This window comes from Mastacembelus armatus, chromosome 22, assembly GCF_900324485.2.
Source record: "Mastacembelus armatus chromosome 22, fMasArm1.2, whole genome shotgun sequence".
In the NCBI taxonomy this organism is placed as follows: Eukaryota; Metazoa; Chordata; class Actinopteri; order Synbranchiformes; family Mastacembelidae; genus Mastacembelus; species Mastacembelus armatus.
Genome location: NC_046654.1, coordinates 2,396,732 through 2,417,989, shown reverse-complemented (window position 1 = coordinate 2,417,989; position 21,258 = coordinate 2,396,732). Strand labels below are relative to the sequence as shown.

At 41.7% G+C, this 21,258-nt stretch overlaps 1 protein-coding gene across 1 annotated transcript in view; it reads right to left on the bottom strand.

Annotated features, from left to right (window-relative positions):
* The window catches only part of atrn (attractin), a 101,694-nt gene that overhangs the window by 28,078 nt on the left and 52,358 nt on the right, over positions 1-21,258 (bottom strand). Inside the window, exon 26 of the mRNA XM_026297096.1 lies at positions 9,208-9,286. Coding sequence (XP_026152881.1) covers positions 9,208-9,286 — 79 coding nt within the window. The remainder of the gene's footprint in view (positions 1-9,207; positions 9,287-21,258) is intronic.

Sequence of the window (21,258 nt, the reverse complement as noted above, 5' to 3'; positions counted from 1 at the left end):
GTAACAGTCTTGTTCACTCATATGTGCAAAAAAAACCAAAAAAAAAACTGCAGTGCACTGTCTGAAACAATCACTGTTCAACAGTCGCATCATATAAAAAGAGCAGGTAAAAGTCTATTTGATTTCATTTCCCCATGTTGAATATCTGTTTCAACCTCTGCTGTAATAACTGTGAATACTGCTGCCTAATTTGTGCTATATGCTCCATTTCTCCGCCAATGTATTGTAGCAATGTTGTAATTATTATTTACATGATTTCTGTTATTGTGCCGATTCTGTGTCTGACATTGTGCATTGAGTGTTTTCATCATGCTGTATCAAAAAGCAGTTGTACCAACTGTGGCTGCACGGCCGTTAAATTACAGAAGCGAAGATGTAAATAGCTGCACTGATTTTATTTAGACTGAACTACAGCTGATCTGAGCAGTTTGTTGACACTTTAATTCTTTTCAGCAACCGGGAGATATTGTAGCTGTCAGGCCGTTGTAATTACAGCTAACACGGTGACACGAAGAGTTCAGTTTCATTATGCTGGTCATCTTTTAGATCATTCTGAATGCGAATATAAACACACAACATTAAGCTGCCAAGAGGGGACGCATCCACATATTTACTCTGTGGGTTGATTTCTGCAACACTCCTGGCAAGACGCTGCGTTCCCCTGATTCTCAAATTATAATGTATTACAGAGCAGCATCGAAAAGTGCTTCGTAAGGGGGTAACAGCTGCAAATTAAAGGTGGAAAGATTGTTTTTTTTTCCTTTCTTCCCTGCTCATGTGTGAATCGCATCCACTTCCAACCATCTGCTTCTGGGACTGTTGTGTGCGGGGCGGGAGCAGCCACACCGGTGAGAGGATCCTCCTTATCATTACACATGAATCTGGAAACTAATTTGATGTGGAGCTCTACGTGCTCCTTGATATCTTCATTGTGTACCAGTTCTGTGCTTATTCAGAGGATACTGCTGCCAATTCTCCCACTCTACTGCGCTTTCACGCTGAACCATCTGCTGCAGAACTCGCTGCGTGTGACGCTGTGTGTGTGTGTGTGAGGCTAAGTACACAAAGCTGGTGAAGTTGTGTATCTGAGAGTGTGGGCTTGTGTGACTGTGTGTTAATGGAGTAAGAAAATGTCCCTAGGCTGAGGATGACTGGATGACAGATGATGAAGATGTCATTTACCAACATGCCTCTTCATGATTAACTGTGAGGTTCACGGCAGTCTCCGCTAGTCATACCAGTCACTGTGTTCTGTACTGTGGGCTTTGTTTCCACCAAGTACCGATTTGTGATATCAAGTCTTCATGTAGGATTCTCATTTGTACCCTGCGCTGCCCAATTTAAAAGATTTTGTTATTTATAACTCGCATTACTTAATAATCTGAACTTCAAATTCAACCTGGTATTTGAAATAATTTGGACTTTGATAAGTAGATTTTGTACTAAATCCAGGATCAGTAAAAAACAGTATCAAACCACAACGGACTGCTGACTCTAACAGAGGGTGGGGGTCTCCTCAAAGTTAGGTGAGGACCACAAGGTCAGGGTTGGGTTAGATATCTGTGTTATTACCCATAAGCCAATTAAAAACTATTATAGAAGCTTAAAGCTCTGCAATACTTAGCTATTTATTTACAGGAAGTTATTGTTTTGTAGTTCATTGATATCCTCACATGCACATGTGCATAAATGTATAAGATGTAATTTCCTTAAAGCCCAAGGCCAGACAACAACTGTAATTTGCATCTCTTTTATCTCAGGCAGCGATAAAACACACAGAGACCTGTTGAGATCTGAACTTCTGCAAACGCTCATGTTCCTGCACATCATGAACTGTTTACTACCAAGCTGACAGCACCACAGATCATTGAAAAAGTGTTCAGGGATTTTTTGGGGGGGGGGTTTATTTTTAGGGAACTGCACCTCTGTGCAACACTTCATTAACACTCCACAACCCGAGTTGTATAACATTTGATTAGAAGAAGCAAAAAGTTCAGTTTACACTTCACAGGCTATTGAGCAGCTTTCCATTCATTTTATGACATAATAGCAGGTATTTCTAACAGGAACCTGAGCCTTGACACCTTGGTTGACATTCATATTTACAGCTAAGGAAGGTAGTACTGGTCAGGGGAGAGGGGGGGTGAGAAGGGCAGCTTAATGGGGTAATAAATATGTGAGGGTATCTGGAGACATTTATGCTGCCTGCTCTCTCTCCCTCCTCCTGGCGGTCTGCCTCTGGTGTAGTGTAAAGAACCAGCAACACAGTTAATCATGTGGGATGCAGTGGCAGCGATCAGGGATATTATCACATTCTGCATTTCTGTCAATACCTCAGGGTGCAATACATGTCTAACATATAGCAGGTTATGTGTGATATATATGTGTTTTAGCTCGACAATGGATGGCGGGTAATGATGGGTAAACACACATGCTATCGTCGAGAGGATATTTTTGTGGAGGTACGGTGAGGAGGGAGGGACATTGGCAGGATAAAACTGTGTGAGATGCCAATGAATAAAAACAAAGACTAAAATCGGACAATGAACATCAAAGACTTACTGTATTGTGCACCACAAAGTTGTTCAAAGGGGCATCAAGATTTTTACTGCCCCCTGTATGAATCGGTACATATGACTCAACTCTTACATTTCCAGGGGCTAGAATTTCTGGCTTTCAAAGCTGAATCTGTTTTGGTGCTAGATGCTCTGTGCCAAGGCACAGCCAGAGAATCTTAAAGAGGTACCATTATTACAGTATTTTCTACAGTACTATTACAGCCTGGCTGGTCTAATTAGCTACTGCCTGTTACAGGCACTGTCTGAAACCTGGTGATGTTTTTGCTCCTGACATGAAAAACATTAAACTCAATTTATGACTAAAAGATCAATAAAAAGGTAAATACAGAAAATCTGAAATCATATCTTTCTGCTTGGAATGGCGGCCACCTAAGACATGCTGCAGTCAAAGTGTTCCTGCAGGAATAATCAACCAACACAGGCAACGGGTCGCTGAAGCAGCAGCGGGGCTTATTCTGAGTACAGAACTGGTGGCATCCAACTGTGGTTGGGTCTGTCTACTGCCATCTGGCAGCTCCAGCTCCTTCAAACGAAGTGTCAGGTCTCAAAAGAAAGCTTCGAGTAAGACTCACACAGCACAGACACACACACACACACACACACACACATCCAAGTGCATCTATGCAAACAGGTACACAGCACCCACACACATGATGAAACTCATGGAAACAAGAGTGCAGACTACAACAGGTGTGCTCTGGGTTGTTCCAAAAACCGCCACCGGTCTCAGCAGGTGTTAACCTGCTACCACAGCCACAAGAACCGCTGACATGTGTTTTAAAATCCCACCAGTATGAGAGTGAGAATTAACTGTGGTGAACAGCATCATCAACGATGGGAGCTGAGTCTGAATCAAAGGATAAATTTGTTTGGTCCAGTGTTCAATCATTTGTCCTTCATGTTGACTCATGTCCTTAGGTGCTGAAACGGCAGACTGCTTTAAAGATAAGAAACTACTGCATTCTGAAGGTCAGCGGTTATGAAACATTTCTAGAAGTCTGTGCTTTATGTTATTTGCTCATCATATGAAGGCTAAACAGCAGCTTTTCAAAGTAGGTAAATAATATATTCATATCAGGTGCTGACACTGCAGCACAAGAAAACATTTCAGTGAAAGAAACCCACTAGAGTTTGTTTAGTAGCCTGCACATACAATACACGGAGAGAACCACTGGAGTTGTTGGAGTTGGGGAATAAAATCTTATTTTTACTGACAAATCTTGGAATAAATACATTGACTCACCATCTGTTTTACTGCAGCAAAACTGTTCTGGCAAGTGGAGGCTCAGAACTACAACTTCCATCAAGGTGATTGTAAACCCTGTTTCTACTGCTTTTCTTAAATGGAGCTCACACTGGCATTTACATTTTATGGCTTAAGCTAACGGTGTTATCCAGAGCGACTTAGTGACTGAGACGGCACAATACGCTTACACTCCTTTAGCCAAAGGTTGCTAAATTTATACTGTGATAAGTGTACTTCAGGGGAGTTATCTTCAGGGTGTATCCTGCTGAGGCTGGACTAGTGCGACTCATTTTCTGTTTGAGCTCATAAAAACAGCTTTGGGCAGCTGGTGATAGTTCGGGCTCCGTTTGGGCTGTTTCCACAATAAAATGTGAAACCTGGGAAATGGGCCAAGGTGGTTATGACAGTAAATGTGTATTATTACGTACACTTTATCTTATTTCTTCATCAGATGGACTACCTAAAGAAATGGAGGAGGCAGCATGCTGAGCTTTGTGCATTGGCTGTGGACATCGTTTGTTTTGTTTTGTCATGACTTGAAATGTTATTGGATGTTTTTAATCAACTGATTTAATCGATCATAGTGTCATTCTACACTGAGGTGCACAGAGATATAGTTTCATTTTTAAAGAGCCGTGCTCAGGATAAGACGTTAAGGTTTGGACTGATATTTGCTCTCCATGTTTCTCTGTTGTCACTAATCAGTTCTGAATAAAAAAAATACTTTATTCAGCAGAATAATTATTTAAAAGGTGTTTATAGTTGTGTCTATGGTATAAGAATAGTAGTGTTGCAAGTGCACAGTAGGCTGCACTCATAATTGCATTGGGTATGTACAGGAAATCCTAAAAGTGTCATGTAAAAATAAAAAGCTAAATTGTGTGAAGTGAACAATGAACAATTTAGTAAATGTTGGAAAATATGGCGACGAATCAAAGTCGCTATAACACTGATTTGATTTTTGATCCACAACTAACGTTGATTCATCTATGAATCAACACTGAAATGCCTGCTGGGTTAAATTCCTCTGACCCTGCAATGATCACATTAAAAAAAAAAAGCAATGGCCATCACTTTACACTGCACCTGGGCCTAAGTGAGGTGAACGTGGGAATAATTAGATGCAAATGTGTGTCACTGTACGGCTGATGCAAGGCCTGAGTAAGATGGAGGAAACGGGGGGTGAATGTGGGAAGGAAGCCTGGAGGGACAGTTTTAGAAAGAACACAATGGTGCTGGAGTCAAGAAAGCAGACAGCTGGAGCCAGAGCCAACCTGATGGAAAAACACGATTAGCTTTCTGTTTGCTGGAAATTACGTGTCATGTTGTGTTCACAGAGACCATGTACATGTGAAGGCAGCTCTGCTCAATGTAACTGTGTGCATTTCTCTGAGTAGGTCAAGGTAATTATAGCTAAAACTAGAAGTGAGGTTCCTGCCCCTTTTTCAGGGCCATTTCAGGATTTGTTTCCTCCACTTACTGTACTTTGCATAGCATCACTCTAAACTGCAAAAAGTGTGTGAGACAATGAGCCTGAAACACACAAAAAGGTGTATATGTATTTGTGGGCAGTATAACGAAACTTCTTTCTAATCAAAGTAACGAGGCGGCAACAAATAGATTCTGCAAAATGTTTTGTCCAGACATAATTCATTGCATATAGCAAATTATTTTTTCTCACCGCTGAGAGTGGGTGTAGAGAACAGTGGCTGTGGGATACGAAAACCCACAGCTGAATATTTCTAAAGAAGTCACAGCCCTAATTCAAAATGACATCTGTGATGGAAGGTGCTCATTACGTAACCTTTCTCCCACTCCACCTCAGCCGAGTCTGGGCTTTAATTCATTTCAATGTGGGTTGACACGTAGATCTGCATTTTCAGGAACTACTTAATTATTACATTTTTTAAAAAAAACAAAAAAAAAAACAACACACACACACAAATGTTCCTGGCATCATTGCAGATAATGGTCGTGACTGTGGGTATATCTTGTTTTTTTTTTAGGAATAAAATCCCAAACCGAAATGTACGAGTTTCACAAAAGAGGGCAAATGAAATAGTAAAACAGCTACAATTATCATTATGAAGGGCAAAGACATGATGAGGAGCATCATTAATCAGACACACCTCTCGGCTGATGACAGGATTTTAGTGCAGCCACCTCTAAAAGAGAAAAATGAGTCTGTGCACAGAGGCCGCTACCTGTTGGAGCCTCAGAGAAGCCTCGAAAATGTCACAATCCAATAGCATTAAGATGCAGTACTATAGGACTGGACAGGATTTGATAAAAACATCAGCACTAATAACTGTGGTTGACAGAAACGACCACATTTATTATGTGGTTTGTCTTTCCCTCAGTTGTTTGCAGAAAGTACTCAGCGTGCTGAATAGATGCATGAGTCAAGCACCATTTTAAGCGTCTTGTCTGAAGGTGTGATGCAACAACTCCATCCAGTATCAAGGCTGTGGCTCTTCTCTACAGATCTCTGTGTGCGCCGTCTTGTTTTGGAAAACAATTACCTTGCGTCATCTCATTCATAGGCGATGTGCAGTGGGGCTGAGAAATGCCTGATATATGAAGGTTTGAGCTTTTGGTGGGTGAAGAAATATTTTCATTTCCTCCCTTTGAGTAAATACCTGTAATTTTTTTTGGTATTCAGAGGCTGACACTACCACATGATGTTGGTTGACAGTTTCCTGCTAAGTTGACTATATGATTAGTGCAAGTTACAGTACCACATACAGACGAGTGGCCCCCCTTTATTTCCCTGATCACTTTAGGGAAGATAAAGCTGATTCCACAAAAGGCATTTTAGCAAACCAAAACCTTTCCAGGTGCTTGTGAGATTAATATGGGGCCCACACTGTTTCCTGTAGTCCTCTTAAAAGTCCAGGGCTAATTTAGTTTAAAGGTTAAGCCTGTGGAGGGAGGGACCAGGGGGGGGGGGGGGGGGGGGTGTAAAGAGGCAACCGGAGGTGAGGGTGATGACAGCACTCTCGGGTGAGGTTGCAGCCGAAAGGCACTTCAGCTGGCCCGGTGAGTGTGAAAAGCACGAACCAAAAGTTCACATTCAACACAGCGTTAGCGTCACACACTGAGGAACACACTCCCACATGCACACACAACCTGTCAGCCTCTCATTCACAGGGTGGTGAAAACCCTTGTGGAAACACACAGTGAAAACACTTTTTGTCATGAGTACTCAGCACTCACATTGACTTTTTCCAGTTTCCACATCACTTTAGTGAGCTAACCAGCTGCAACAAGCATACACTAAGACTGTCAATCCAGCCAACCAGTTCATCAGGCCAGACGTCACTGAAACATTCACTCAGCCTCAGTGAGTCAAACACTCCTGAGAGCTCGTCCTAATTCCTACACAACAATAAAATGTCACCAACACCTACTTGGATGAAGACTTTCAAGAAATAAAGCCATAAATTGAGCAAATCTGCTGTAGCTGCTGTCATCTGACATAAACCAGTCACACTGGATGCCTGCTTCCTCTCTGTCAGCACCGAGAGTGTGCATCGGGACTGTGTTTCTGAAAAAGCAGGTTAAAAAAATGTGGCTGAAGCTCAAGATCTGCACAGTTTTTCGACATATTTTACAACTTCACTTCCTGATCCACAGGTAAAACACAGAGAACTTGACGTATGAATAAAAGCGTTAAGATTTTTACTTAATTCAGATATCTGCTGTCAGCCCGCCTGCAGTGGGGCTATTGTTTAAAATTTAGATTTTCCAGAACTGTTATAACAAAAGCTGAACTTTTCAATCTTTTGTAGACCCTTCAGTGTTTCCCACAGTTTGGCAGATTGCATTGACCACCTCTGTTCAGTCCTTTTAAAAAGAAATATTAACATTTCAGTTTTTTCAGTGACTGAGATCAGACCACACACTGTGTCATAAGAACGATTAATGATGGTCACCGCGCTTCAGAAATGTCCTTTCAGTAGCTGACAGTTTAAAAATGAATAAAATTCTGCCGGTGCTGAGCGTTCGACAGGCTGTGGTTTCTGGTGATGAGCATTTACACGTTGATACGTGAACTGATACTGAACATGCACTTCTTTTCTGTGTTTTGCCTGATTCAAATGTGCTGTGAGCTCTGACCCTGCCCTGCTGTCTGCTGAATCAGAAAAACGTTTCAAATCAAAAACATGGGAATAGATAAGAGTGTTGATGTTTATCCAAGGATGTTGGACAGGGTCTTTAATCCAGTTTGTTCCGTTCACTGTGTCACGTCCACACGCTGACACAAACGCTGGATTTAACTAATTATCAACAGGACTGACGAATCACTGGGTGAGCTACACCTGAACGTCTCGTCGCCAAGGAAGAAAAATCGATCCAGCTGAAGAATCAACACACATTAATGTCAGCTAAGAAGTGGTCGTAAAGAGACAACAAATTGGTGCTAAAACTACTTGAAACTGTATCACAGATACAAACAGGCTTGTGTAACAGCAAGCTGGAGCAAAAGCAGAACTTGCATTTCATCAACCTTTGACAATTCAAAGCTTAAATAACAAAACTCTCAGTTTTTCTAAAAGTTACCAATCAAAAACAAAAAAAACATCTGGAAAAGGACTTCATGTAAATCTAAAGGTTCTGTTGCTTCTCTTCAGAAAATGTAACGTCAGCTGTGTGTGTGCCAGAGACAAGACGGAAGATGGAACAATATGCCGGTATGTGTGGACTGAAGCCATGGTTCAGTGAGTGCTGCTTGGTGTGCCTTTTGGTTATGGCTTGTTAGAGCTGACTGTTATGTTTGTGGGACAAATGTTACAGGGCCAAGGAATCAGTGTGTGTGTGTCCTGCTGTCCTTCTATTGGTCATATAAACTGCCAGGCATTTGTTTGCCTATAAAGTGGATATGGCACTCTAGTGCTGCAGGCATTCAGACGATGTCGGCAGTTAAAAGTTGATAAAGGTTACGTGGGGTGTCTGCTCTTTTCAGGATTAATCATTTAAAGCTCTGTTTCATTTCAAACTTCAGCCGTGAACAAGGCTCTGCTGTCGCTGTCTCTCCAATAGCTTTAAATTCACTAACAAGTTAGCATTAGCAAAACAGACGACTGATATGAAAAATCTCTTAAGGGACAGGTTTAAAATATTCCAGTACAAGTCTGAACAGCCATGTTGTTGTTGTGCAGAGATGCATGATGCAGTGTTGGATGACCAGTTTACCAAAGGTACCTGTGAGTTTGTGCAGTATCTTGTGACGTGCAGGTGCAAACCCTCAGCTTGATCTTTTCCAGAAACGTCAAGCATGTTTAACACATTCAACATAAGCCTAACCAGAAACATGTTGACATGCCTGTCCATTTGTCTACCAGCCAAAATGAATATTTACTGTAAGCCTTAGAGTCTTACCTCTCGTCTCCGTGACGCCCAGCAGCTCTGTTTGATCTTCCAAACCACGGCGGCCACCAGGAGCAGAGACAGGAAGCAGCTGTGGACGGACAGGGAGAGGCAGAGGGCAGTCAAAAAGAGAAACACAGAACGAGACACAGTAAAACAGATCATGACACATAAATTAAAGCGGCGATCACAAGCTTGTGGACCGACCCTTTTTTTGTCTCCTGACAAAAAACAAAAGCCTTAATCTGCTTTTCTGCCTTAACACGTACAACCTTTAAATTAGCTTTGACATTTCACTGCAGGTTGTTGAAGCTAAAGATGCTACAGATGAAACGTCAACAAAATTTCCTTTGACAAGAAAGAAACTACCTTCACCCAACAAGCTTTACACATGGAACAAAATGTGAACAGCAGCAGAAGTAAAAGCAAAAACATCCTCACAATAAATAACTGAGAACGATGTCACTGGTTCACACGACACCAGGTGAAAGTGTAAAATGGTGTCAGACAGAAATAGCAGCTGTCAGGAGACGTGAAATCACAGGAGGGAGAACGGGCGGTTAGACTTCGTTTCACACGTGAGCTTTAATTGCCACTTCGTCATTATTGGTTACTGAGTGTAGACATTTAAAATTATGGATTTTATGAATTATAAAATTATGTCGACAAAAAGTTTGCAAAACATGAAGGAGGCTGAAAAGTTTCTGAAGCCACTGTGCATATGTGTCCCTGGCTCCCTCCACTTCCCCTGGCTGCCTTCACACCTGCTCTTAGGAAGAATAAAGAAAGACAGATTTTGCTCTGTGTGTGTGTGTGTGTGTGTGTGTGTGTGTGTGTGTGTGTGTGTGCACACATCAGACACAACATCTCCTGCAATCTCAACTTCATTCCCTGACTGTCACGCTTTTCACTGATTTCTTGTCAGTGTTCCTGCGGCTCTCTGGTCCAGTCGTCCTGTATTTCAGCTCACATCAATGTTGACAACTGGCTGCTGATGAGTAAATTAGCAGCATGGTGGCAAAACGCTTAAACACCAGTGGTCCAAACAGTGAATCAGACTTTCCTCCAGGAAAAACATCAACCATCAACATGGAAATTTGCAGATTTAAGTTGTTTGTCAGCTAGAACGGCTCAATTTCGACGTGTGAACACAAACAGTCTTTCCCCAAACTAGACAACAGAGCAGGGTGACACTGAAATAAAAACTGTTTTAAACTGAGCTATGGATATGTGTGTTTCAACGTAAATAGATTAAATTAATTAGAGAATTTTACATTATTGAAAACAAACCGAAAGTAAAAAAAAATGCATTAATATCCCCACAATCATCGTCACTGCAGCTGATTTAAGATTAATCTCAGCAGCAGCACTAAGTAACGTTTATGATCTAATTCACTATTTATATAATTAACACCCAGTGTTTACATTGTCCCAGCCCCATGCACTCAAACACTAAACATAAAAAAAACACCATGGTTAGCGAACTAAATCATCTTAATTGGCCTGTACTGGAAGTCTGAAATACAAATGTGACTGTAAACACCAACATGTATAGGGATTTATAACAGCTGTAGCTTATTGCTGAGACATTTTAGTTTACACTGCTGGAGAAACTGGGATATACAGGAACTGAGAGACTATTACACGTTTCTTAATCTGGTCATCGTAAAACATGACTTTGTCCTGCACATGCAGACACGTAGAAAAGCAGATGAGTAAAACTGGTTATGGACAGATGAGCAGGAAAGCAGTTTTCTCCAGGAGAACAGAAACCACAGTTTTAGTGCAGAAAGCTTTCAGTAACCCACTGACTGAGGAAAAGTAAACACGCTGAATTACAATGGTCCTTCCTTTGCCATGGAAGGATACTCTTGCACTTCAATTAAAATTTACAAGGTGGTTTGTGTTTACTGCTGCTGTTTATGAGAGACCCCAACATTTTCAGTAATTCAGCTGAATTCAGTTGTCACCAGATTTCTCATAAACATACACGGCTTGATTTTTTTATTTTCGGACTCCAATTTAATGTTATGTCACGCCGAAGGGCAGGAAGTAAAAAAGCACACAGTTTTGGTTTGTTTTTTGTGCATTGCAGTTAACAGTTAACACACAGCCTGCTAACCTGCAAATCATTTATATGTATGTACACAACCACAGGGCCTACGGGTTGCTCACTGGTTCACCAGTGTTCCCAAACATTTGGCTTGAACTGCAGCTTCTCTGAGCTGTAAAGCAACAGCCTCACGCTGGCATCACAGCCACAGCCAGTGTGTGCACGATGCCTGTCCTGTTGCAACACCACAAGTGGGCACAAAAGCTCTGAGCAGAGAAGTCTCCACAGTTACTCAGCACATCCAAATTAGCAAGGTTAAAGTCCGTCTTTTCTAATAAATGACTGGTTCTGTAATGTCATCTCATTAAATACTGGCAACACCAGATATCAGAAACCAGGAATGTAAATGTTCTGTCTTCCTTCATTCTAAAAACCATAACATCGCTCCCGTTAGCATCGATTATCCTGCCAGGTTCTATGCCATGTTGTGAATAAATCCTGGTTTTGTGCATATTCTCCATTGATTTCTGCACAGGTGTGTTCACACTGAGGCTCAAACTGTTGGCTTTGAATTACATGCATCCTTTCTTGCTTTATTATTTCAAGTGCAGCTGATTTTTTTCTTTTATTCAAGATCACAGGAATAATGTACATTTGTACAATTCTCTTTCAGGAGTTAGAAGTGGCTTTAATTAGAAACTCCAAGTTTAACAATAACTCCTCCAGACATATGGGCCTTGCATCAAGAACCTTCACAGATTTTTCTCCAACTTTGTACCACCTTCTCAATCTAAATGTCTTTGTCGATTTTAATACCGGCCCTGATGCATTTAGATGTCTATTCATCGCATGCACACCCCTCCCTGCCCGCCTTGTGTGACTGTTTAAAGTGCTATCCATTCAAAAATTCCCTTATCTCTCCAGGCTGAAGAGGACTCTTAAGAGATCCATCCGTTCAGCCATCTTATTGATCTGGCTTCCTGCTTGCTGCTTAAAGAGCGACACAGTGCTGATGAATGACCCGCGTGAATAGATATCAGCCTCGCATCAAAGGCCTCCCTGCTCGGCGGGACGGGAGGAAAAAAGAGAGAGAGAGGGAGAGAGAGACAGAGGACAGGGGGAGAAGGAATGACAACAACAACAAAAAAAGGACTGTAATTGTGACAGAAAGACAGAAAGATAAAGTCAGATACATGTTTAGAAAGAATGAGCTAAAACCAGAGCAGAGAAAGTAAAGAAACAAATAGAAAACAGAGACCAAAAGACAAAGACTGAAAGAAGTAGACAGACAGAAACAGACTGAGCAGCACTCTTCATTCAGTGACAACCTCCACAGGGGAAGCCGGCCAAGTTAGCAAAGCTTCAGCTCTCACCTCTCCCCCATCACACTGGAGCTCCCTGTCTCTCAGCGAATAGTAATGAGCAGGCGCTGCCTCAACACAAGCACCTGGGACAATCGTACTCCCCGTCCTGGTTTAATAAAGAGCCATCTACCAAATCTGCATTAAACCAAACATTACTTACTGTTCGCAATCGCTGTCAGAGTTGAAAAGTGCGAAAGGTTAATGCATAAGGAACTGACAGAACAACTGCTCGACAAACTACAAACGGCAACGTCACCAAACAGCCCTGGATGACCTGGATCCTTCCAGGCTCATTGACAGACTGGTGGTAGATGTCACCGTAAACATGGACCTATTTAGTGCAGCTGACAGGCCAGACGAAGATACAGCAGCAACATGACCACACAAACGCTGCTTCACACCTACGGAAATCAAACTAACACAAGTAGCCTGTTAAAGGGACTTCTACGCTTGTACTTATTGATTTGTCTGATCTGTAGTTACAATTCACAAGACGTCACCAAAACATTATGTTCAACCTCGGCCTCATTGTCAGTTTGTTGCTATATTGTCAGTTGATTGTGTTAAAATTGATTTTGTTTAGTTATTTAGTTCACTGTAGAGATTGGTGCAGATCCATGTAGCCTGCAGGGCAACAACACTCAGCAGAGAGATCCATCTCCATTAAAAGCTATGTTGTAATTGAGCACATGGTGGTGTTTTAACCAGCATGGTGCTATCTGACCAGCAGACCGAACGTACTCTGATGGCATGTTTAAGTCAGGTTACATTTATTGTAAACCCGCCTGAGGTGAAAAACAAAAAACAAAACCAAAATTAGCTTTCAAGAGGCACTTTCCCCCTCAGCTCAGATCTCTGGAACTTGTCATGAATCATACTCTTGACTGAATCATTATTTACAAAATCCACAAATGGCAGTGCAAAGCTAACGCAGATATAAATCATCAGTTTTGTACCTCACACAGTTCTTCCAACGACGCTTATATTAGAAACCACAGAACAGAATGTCGAGATGTGAATTTATTTCAAACACGTTGGTCCTCAGACAGAAATTTTTGCATTTTGTTCGAATCAATTTAGTGAAATTCTTTATCTTTCACCTGTTTATAAAACTTTCTGCAGTGAAATAATTTTTGTCCTTGTTCATTTAACTATGACGTATACAATGGACATTTAAGACTTGAGGCGTGATTAGTTTTTTTTTTCCTCAGTAATAACTATTTAAAACCATGTGCAACCACAGTGGCTAAAGGACAAAAACAAGAACAGCCTGTTTATGATGCAGCAGTTTCAAGCCTTGGCCCTGCTTACAGCCACGGTGGAGCATCTACTTTGCATTGCCACTGAAAACAGATGGTGATGCAGCAGACTCATGGAGGTTGAAGGAAATGTGACTAAAAGCTAATTTGATCTGATACAACAGCTATAAATATGGTATAAATAAAAGACAAGGACTGACAAGCCAAACTAGCCAATAACTCTCCCAGTAATTTGAAATGAGTGCTTTTGACAGCAAACGCAGTCGTCATTTGGATGGATTTCTTCTTTAATGGAAAACATTTTTCCCCATAACCTGACAGGCCAATCCTACCTGCTCCATAAAGAAGTCAACCCACATTTTTTTCTTAACTTTACGGGACCCTAAGGAATTTTCTCTGTAAACAATCATAGTTTTCCCTTTATTCTACATTTCTCACAAAATCATATTATATCTCCTCAAGGCCAAACAGAAATGCTGAATGCATTGCCTACCACATAAAGTGATTTATTAGATGTTTTGAAATCTGTAATGTTTACTTTAGCTGCTGGTCTCATTCTACCTGTTTTCTTTTTCTTGCCACACTACTGCCACCAGCTGTTAGTCCCTCTGCAGTCAACCAGCAGTGTACAGATCTGCTTATCTAACACGTGTCACATTATTTTTAGGTCCCGTTCGCTTTACAATGTCTCTGTTTTAAAAAACAAAACAAAAAAAAAAAAATCAAGCTACACATCAACTAAATATGCTGAAATCTTGTTTTCACCCTGACAGCTAATTAGGAAACACCACATCTTGAAAACAAATTGCTGAAAATCAGACAATGATCATCATTTGGTGCTGAAATTAGGTTTGGCAACAGGCGACTCTTTCACCTGCTGTTTCACCATCACACAATTTGATCCAAACTGACGAGTAACAAACAAAATCACCTTTTATAATTCGCTTTTCTTATTATAACATTACCGAGCACCAGAGATAATATGTATTTCACTTGACATGTACAGTATATACTGTACACACTGCTTTAAAATAGAGGCTGTATTGTTACTTTAACATGATATCTTCCACACTAAGTAGCTTCTAACAAGAAATTATGCTGACGATGTTAAAATCCGATTCACTTTTTAGCCGAGCTGCTGAATGGACACCAGGGGAAAAATGTGGCTGCAGAACAGGCTCATTGTATGACACTGTAAGTGAAGATGAAGAGAGAAAAAATATGACAGAAACTGTGTCCAACCCTTCTAAAGTAAATCCAGTTAAAAAAAAAAAAAAAAGGAAAGATGAACATGGTTTGTTTCAGTGGCAGAGAGGAGACAGAGCCCGGACAGTGAGTGCATTACAGCCATGAGCTGCTGAGCCCAGAGAGGTGAGCTCTGACGTGTCATTGGCTAACCTGACAGCAAGACAACAGCCACAGGGCAAACACCAACAGAGCAGCTCGGTGGTCCACAGCCAGCTGAATACTAATCCAGCAGCCTGCCTGCCTCTGGCTTTTACTCCGGTGTGGGAAATTAAACGTGCTCAGCAGCCAAACGCCATTTCATTTTCACTATGTCTGATAAGTTTGTCTACTGAACCGACCACTAAACAGCATTTTCTCAGAGGTCCTATTCTGCCCTGCACTTGTCACCACTAAACCCTGCAGCTCCATGGGTGGTGGGACACTTCCAAGGAGTCCAAGCCACCTGAAATACAGGCAGGGCAGAACATGTTGCAGAATACAGATTCCCGTATAATCTCTGCAGGTTTGTATTGTTTGTTTACTCACCCCTCGCACAATGGGAGCTGGGGAAAGCGACTAGATTGTCTCCTTTTTGTTTGGTCAGGGAGACTAAAAGCAAAATCAACCAAAAAAGGAAGCATGCTCCTGCAGGGTGCACATCCTGCAGCTGACATTTTCACACATCTTTGTTCAATCATCCAATGCCAATTCAAGGATGTTAATTAGTTACAGATGATTAAATTTTCAACAGTCGGTTATCATTTCACCTCGTAAAACTTCTTAAGCCGACAGCCCGGAGATAATTTACATGACTGCAGTTCTTTTTGGTGTAGATATTCACTTTTTCCAACATCTGCAAAAATTTCTAAAACCTTTCTTCACTTTGTCGTTACCTGTCATTATTCTGTGTATACTAATGGACAAAAATGGATTGTGCAAAAGGTGAAGCATCGTCTCTGAGGTGTAATCTAGGGAAAGAGGAAGCACTGACAAAAATTCAAGGATATAAACAAAAGCTGCAGCGAAAGAAGAACAAAACCTGCCGAGAGAATATCGGGATTTGAGTATTGATTGGTGAATAAAGGAGCAGCATTCCTCTAAAAACCTCTCCACCTTTCACTCTGAACAGGTAAAAGATTCTGACCAAAAACAATAAAGTGGAGAAATAAGGGCTTTCGCACAAGTCATATTACATTTAAGACATTCCTGAAACGAGGCCTGGTGCATGAGAAGTGCAGTGCCACTGCAGATTTTTCCTGCAATCATTTGCTTTTGCTTGTACTAACCTGTCAAAACTGATTTCTGCAGATAAAAAGCAACAAGGCCCTGACAGCACACGTAACAGGCATGGATGGAGGGAGTGGACATGGAGCTGATCAGATGGGAAGAAAAGACTTGGCCTCCCTCTTGGGACTCCCCAGGAGTGCGTTATGGCCCAGTTCACGTTGCTGCTGCCCTCCTCCCCACTCATTAAAGAGGAGCAGGAGGAGGGAAGAGGAGGAGGCTCTGAGTCAAACCAACTGATCTCACTTATTTATTATTAATCGGACGTAGAGCGGGTTTCAGCTCCTGGCTGACCTATCAGGAGGAAGGCTTAGCCGTGAGGCGCTTCTCGTGTTGTATCTGCTTCATCTTCCACGTGTATCTCTTTCTGGCTCCTCACAGATGACCTGACAATGAGGTCAGGCACGAAAAAAGTGTGTTAAAGATTGCAAGAGAAAGGAGAAAGGGAAAAAGACAGAGATAGCACTGGAAGCGGGGAGAAGAGGTGAAGAAAGTAGAAAAAGGTCCAGCAAGAAAGAAGGCAGGCAAGAGAGGAAGATGAGGTGAAGCTTGGAAATGTGGAGAGAATAAAGGAGACAGAAAAAAAGAAACTAGAGCTATAGAAGAAGACACACTTGGGTAGGGAGGTAAACGCCAAGGCAGAGATACAGCAGCTCAGTTCAGACAAAGAGAGAAAGTGAGAGAAGGCAGAGATTTAAGGAGAGAGGGGACTGGAAGGCTCACAGAGGAGGAGAAAACAGGGATCCCGGTACAGCATCGGTGGCACCCCGTCTTGGGTACACAGGGAGACCCCTCAGCATGGGCAGGCAGGGTCTGAATGGGTCTCTGCCCCTTCCTCTCTTTCTCAGGGAGTATTTGAATAAATACTTCCTGAGAAAGAGACATGGGGAAACAGTGTGTGAACATAAAGCAGCTGGTTATTCATACTAATATTTATTTCCACCTTCATGTGATCCATTAAAATGTCCATGAAAGGTCCCAACAAAGATCCGACAAATGACTTTGACGAGACTGGATATAAACACATTGATGAGGTTTAACTACCACAGGAATTTAAATCAGACTTGAATTCGACATTTTAAAAGTCTGACCAACATTCGCTTGACAGTCGGATGAAATTACAGCTACAGTGGATGTTTAGTGCCGCAGTGTTCACCTCACTCTGTCCTGCTGTCAATCACTCATCGCCCATCCTGTCACTGCTGCGGGTGACGCTCATGCAGCCTGACGGTTGTGTACAAACACAAACCTCTTTTGGAGGGCCCCTATGAGCTCTACAGCACATATAACAGTTGGGATCAATGTCACTTTCTTTCCTACCAATCGTAATGATGGATCTGTGAAGAACTCTGTGCTCTACAATGAAGCCACTGCGAGAAAAACCAGGGGGAATAATCGAGAATGATCTGTCATTAGTAAATGGGCTGCGGTTTAAATTGACATGTGGAACCGACGCAGGCTGCAGTCTGAAGCTTTAAAGGTGCAGTGGAGAAAAAAGAAGCTGTGTGTGCACGTGCTTCTGAAGGACAACCACACAAAGCACCGCTGAGTCTGAATATAGACCGTCTCCGAGTGTGTGTCTGCGAGCGTCTAGGTTTTGTGCCCGTGTCTTTTCTAAACCTACAGATGTGTCGAAGAGGCCGACGATCACAACAGAATTATTTATGTTGTGTTGGAGTTCACGTCCACCTGCCAAATATGCAAGAATGCCCACTACGTCGCCCTCGCAGCCGCTGCACTGCCAAGGTGCAAACGCTCAGGTTTACACACTGAACGTGGCCACCTGCCCCAAAAACCCAAGCAGGAATAAATTATTTAAATGGAGTCTGTCTGGGTTTTAGACCAGTTCTTGAAGGGCCAGTACTTGCTCGACCCAGATGCAAAGTCTGTTTCAGAGCTTTCCTATGGTGTCAGTTTGGCACATGGAATAAAGAAACAGTCCCTACAGCAGCGGTTCACAGTGAGGCCTGTGGATTATACACAGCAACTGAGACACTGGTATACCACAAATGAATAAATCCATTTCTTTCTATTTCAGCAGGGAAGAAGCAGAAGTATCGGAGATAAATATCTCAAAACTTGGCAAATAAAATCCAAACTAGCGCTAAGTGAGGGTAAAGGTCTTTGTGATGTCAAATATATTCCCTCTGGTGTAGTTAGTGTGTTTGTGGCCATTTTATCACAAATTATTTTATTTTTAGGTATGATGCAAATTTGCTGAACTCCTCAATGAGACTATTTCCTTCTTATCACTTTAGCCTCAGTGTCAGAAAAAAATAACTCTGAAAGTACAAAGCAGAGAGTGGGTGTACTGCTGAATAAACTAGGACACACTGAGCACAAACCCAGCGGTGAAATGTTCTGCCGCTGTGTGCTGATGGTGGTGCTCTGGGTCTGTCAGCGCTCAGGAACCATTATCAGGTAGAGCTGATGATAGTTCTTCGATACGGAAAATCACAAATGGACAAAAGCAGGAAAACAGATGACGAAAAACAAAACTTGTGACTTGTTGACTCCAGAGCTGCGACAGTGAAGACAAGAGCTTCAGATCACAGACCATGTTCACTTGGATGAACATTACAGTCAAGCCTGCCTGTCTCTCAAAGGAGAGAATTTAAGCCTCCTTGATGGCAGCAGGGTGATTCATTATCAAATCCCAGCCACCCACACTTCCACCGAGACTTGGCCCAGGGCGGCCAGCCTGCTGGTACGCCGCCTTTTAATGCCTGCACTCCGTCCAAATTACGTCTCCCCTCTGTTCAAGCAGCCGGCAAACAATATAAATCACTAATCGTTTTAACTACACAACCGTAGCAACACAGTGCAAAGTGAGGTGCATTATGATTTTTAAACCTGTTTCAGATTTTAATAACTCACCTCAGTGAGGCTGACATTTTTCATTGGTGCTGATTCACATGAGCTCAGCATGGGTCTCTGGTCATTACTGGTGCACAGTTATGCCACAGTTATGTCACTGATTTGAAAAGACGGCGAATTTTGTGGTTCCATGTCATTTTTAAGGATGCTCCCCTGCCCTCTGTCGCACATACGTTCCTACTGAAGACACCACAAACACATGGTTCCTCTTTTTTCTCAGTGCAGCTGGCTGGTGTCACATGTCACATCATTAATCATGTTTGGACAACACCTGAAGTCTATGGAGCAGAGGAATAAAACATATAAAGATTTGGCTACATACTAATATACGGCTTTACCCTTTAATGCTGCTCCCGTGTGCTCTGGCAGGTAGATATGACAATATTGTTGCACTTAGGATGTTCTCATACACTGATCTGTTAAAATCAAAAGACCTGTACTCTGAATTACAATTTACAAAACGAAGACTTCAGAAGCTTTAAGCTGCAGCCTGTTGATTTTGTCATATTAAGACTCTATTAAGAACATTTCAATTTTTCAGAGAACGTAAACTGTGGCCTTTCTCGTGCAGACACTCTACAAACATACTGCTCCACAGTCAGTATGGAAATAAGGGGAGCACAACAAAGACCTGGAATAATAAATATATGTATGGCGTGTGAACTTTGTATTAAAATAGACTTCAAATCAGAACGCATTCTTTAAGACTCTGAAGAAACAGCCTCAAATATCTTTGACACTTTCAGGTGCTCAACACTGAGTGGTACGTGTCCCGCTGGGGCCGTCACGTACTAAAAATATACGTAAGGATGCATGTCAGACCGAAACGCCTCCCAAAAAGCACCAGGTATTTTAATATTAACTGTCATGTAGCACAGATGTGCCGTGGAAGTACAATCTCAGGGGAAATAGAAATTTCTGGGACATCAGGCCTCAGTGCCGTTCTGACCGTTAGCTGGTTAAGTCAAGTTTTAAAAGAAGTAAAACGCCACAGAGAGCTCATGTGTGATCAGCTGTACAACAATAGCTCAGAAACTGCAGAACTGCACCGAAGATAAAAAAAAAAAAATAAAAACTTTGTTATTCTTTACTGGATGTCAGCTTTGTTCCTGTCCGTCATTACAGCTTGTTATGTTTCTCAGAGGAGGACACTTACAATGATTTGCACCTTCTGGTCCACTGGCAGGCACAGTCTGACTCATAATTATGGGATGAGGATAACTGATAATAGCCACTGAATGACGGGATACGTGGGTGGACAGTTCTATCAACATGTCTTAACCTTGTTTGTTTTTTTTTCCAGAATTACAGTTACATAAAAACATATAGTTCTTGTTTTATCCACACTGCATTAACCGGTTCACTGATATATGAACACTTGGCTAAACTGAACGTTAATTACATATTCAAGTGCCATTAATACTCCAAGACAGACACAATCTTACCCTCTGGAGATCAAGTCCCCCTTTCATATGCACATTTATACTAAACTACTTGACTAACCTAACTTTGCCCCTGTATAAGAAGCTCATAACTAGTTGGCTGGGGAAGAAGTGAAGATGTATAAAGTCAGAATGTTCACAGCCATAGTAATATAATCATAACAACTATGTTCCAGGGAGATATGTTAAAAGTTGCATTTTATTATAGCTCTTTTAGCTCCTTCCATCCTTCAGTCTGGACTTATGCAGCCAAGAAATTCAACATTCAGGTCACTACTACTTTAGAGGGCACTTTCTTAAGCAGCAGCCAAGTTTAAAAGTAAAAATATGACAGCTTGGAAGGGGACAAAAAAAAAAAAAAAAAAATCTCACAAATACATACTACACGCTACATTTCCAAAAATGGTTTGGAAAATCTCACATTTTCCAGGGCTTTTCCAGGCCTGGAACACACGAATCAAGTTTGTTTTTTGTTTTTTTTTGTAAATGTTAGTCCTGAAATGAAACAAACAAGGGGAAAAAAAACTTTTAAAAGCCATGATTCAACACAACAGGCC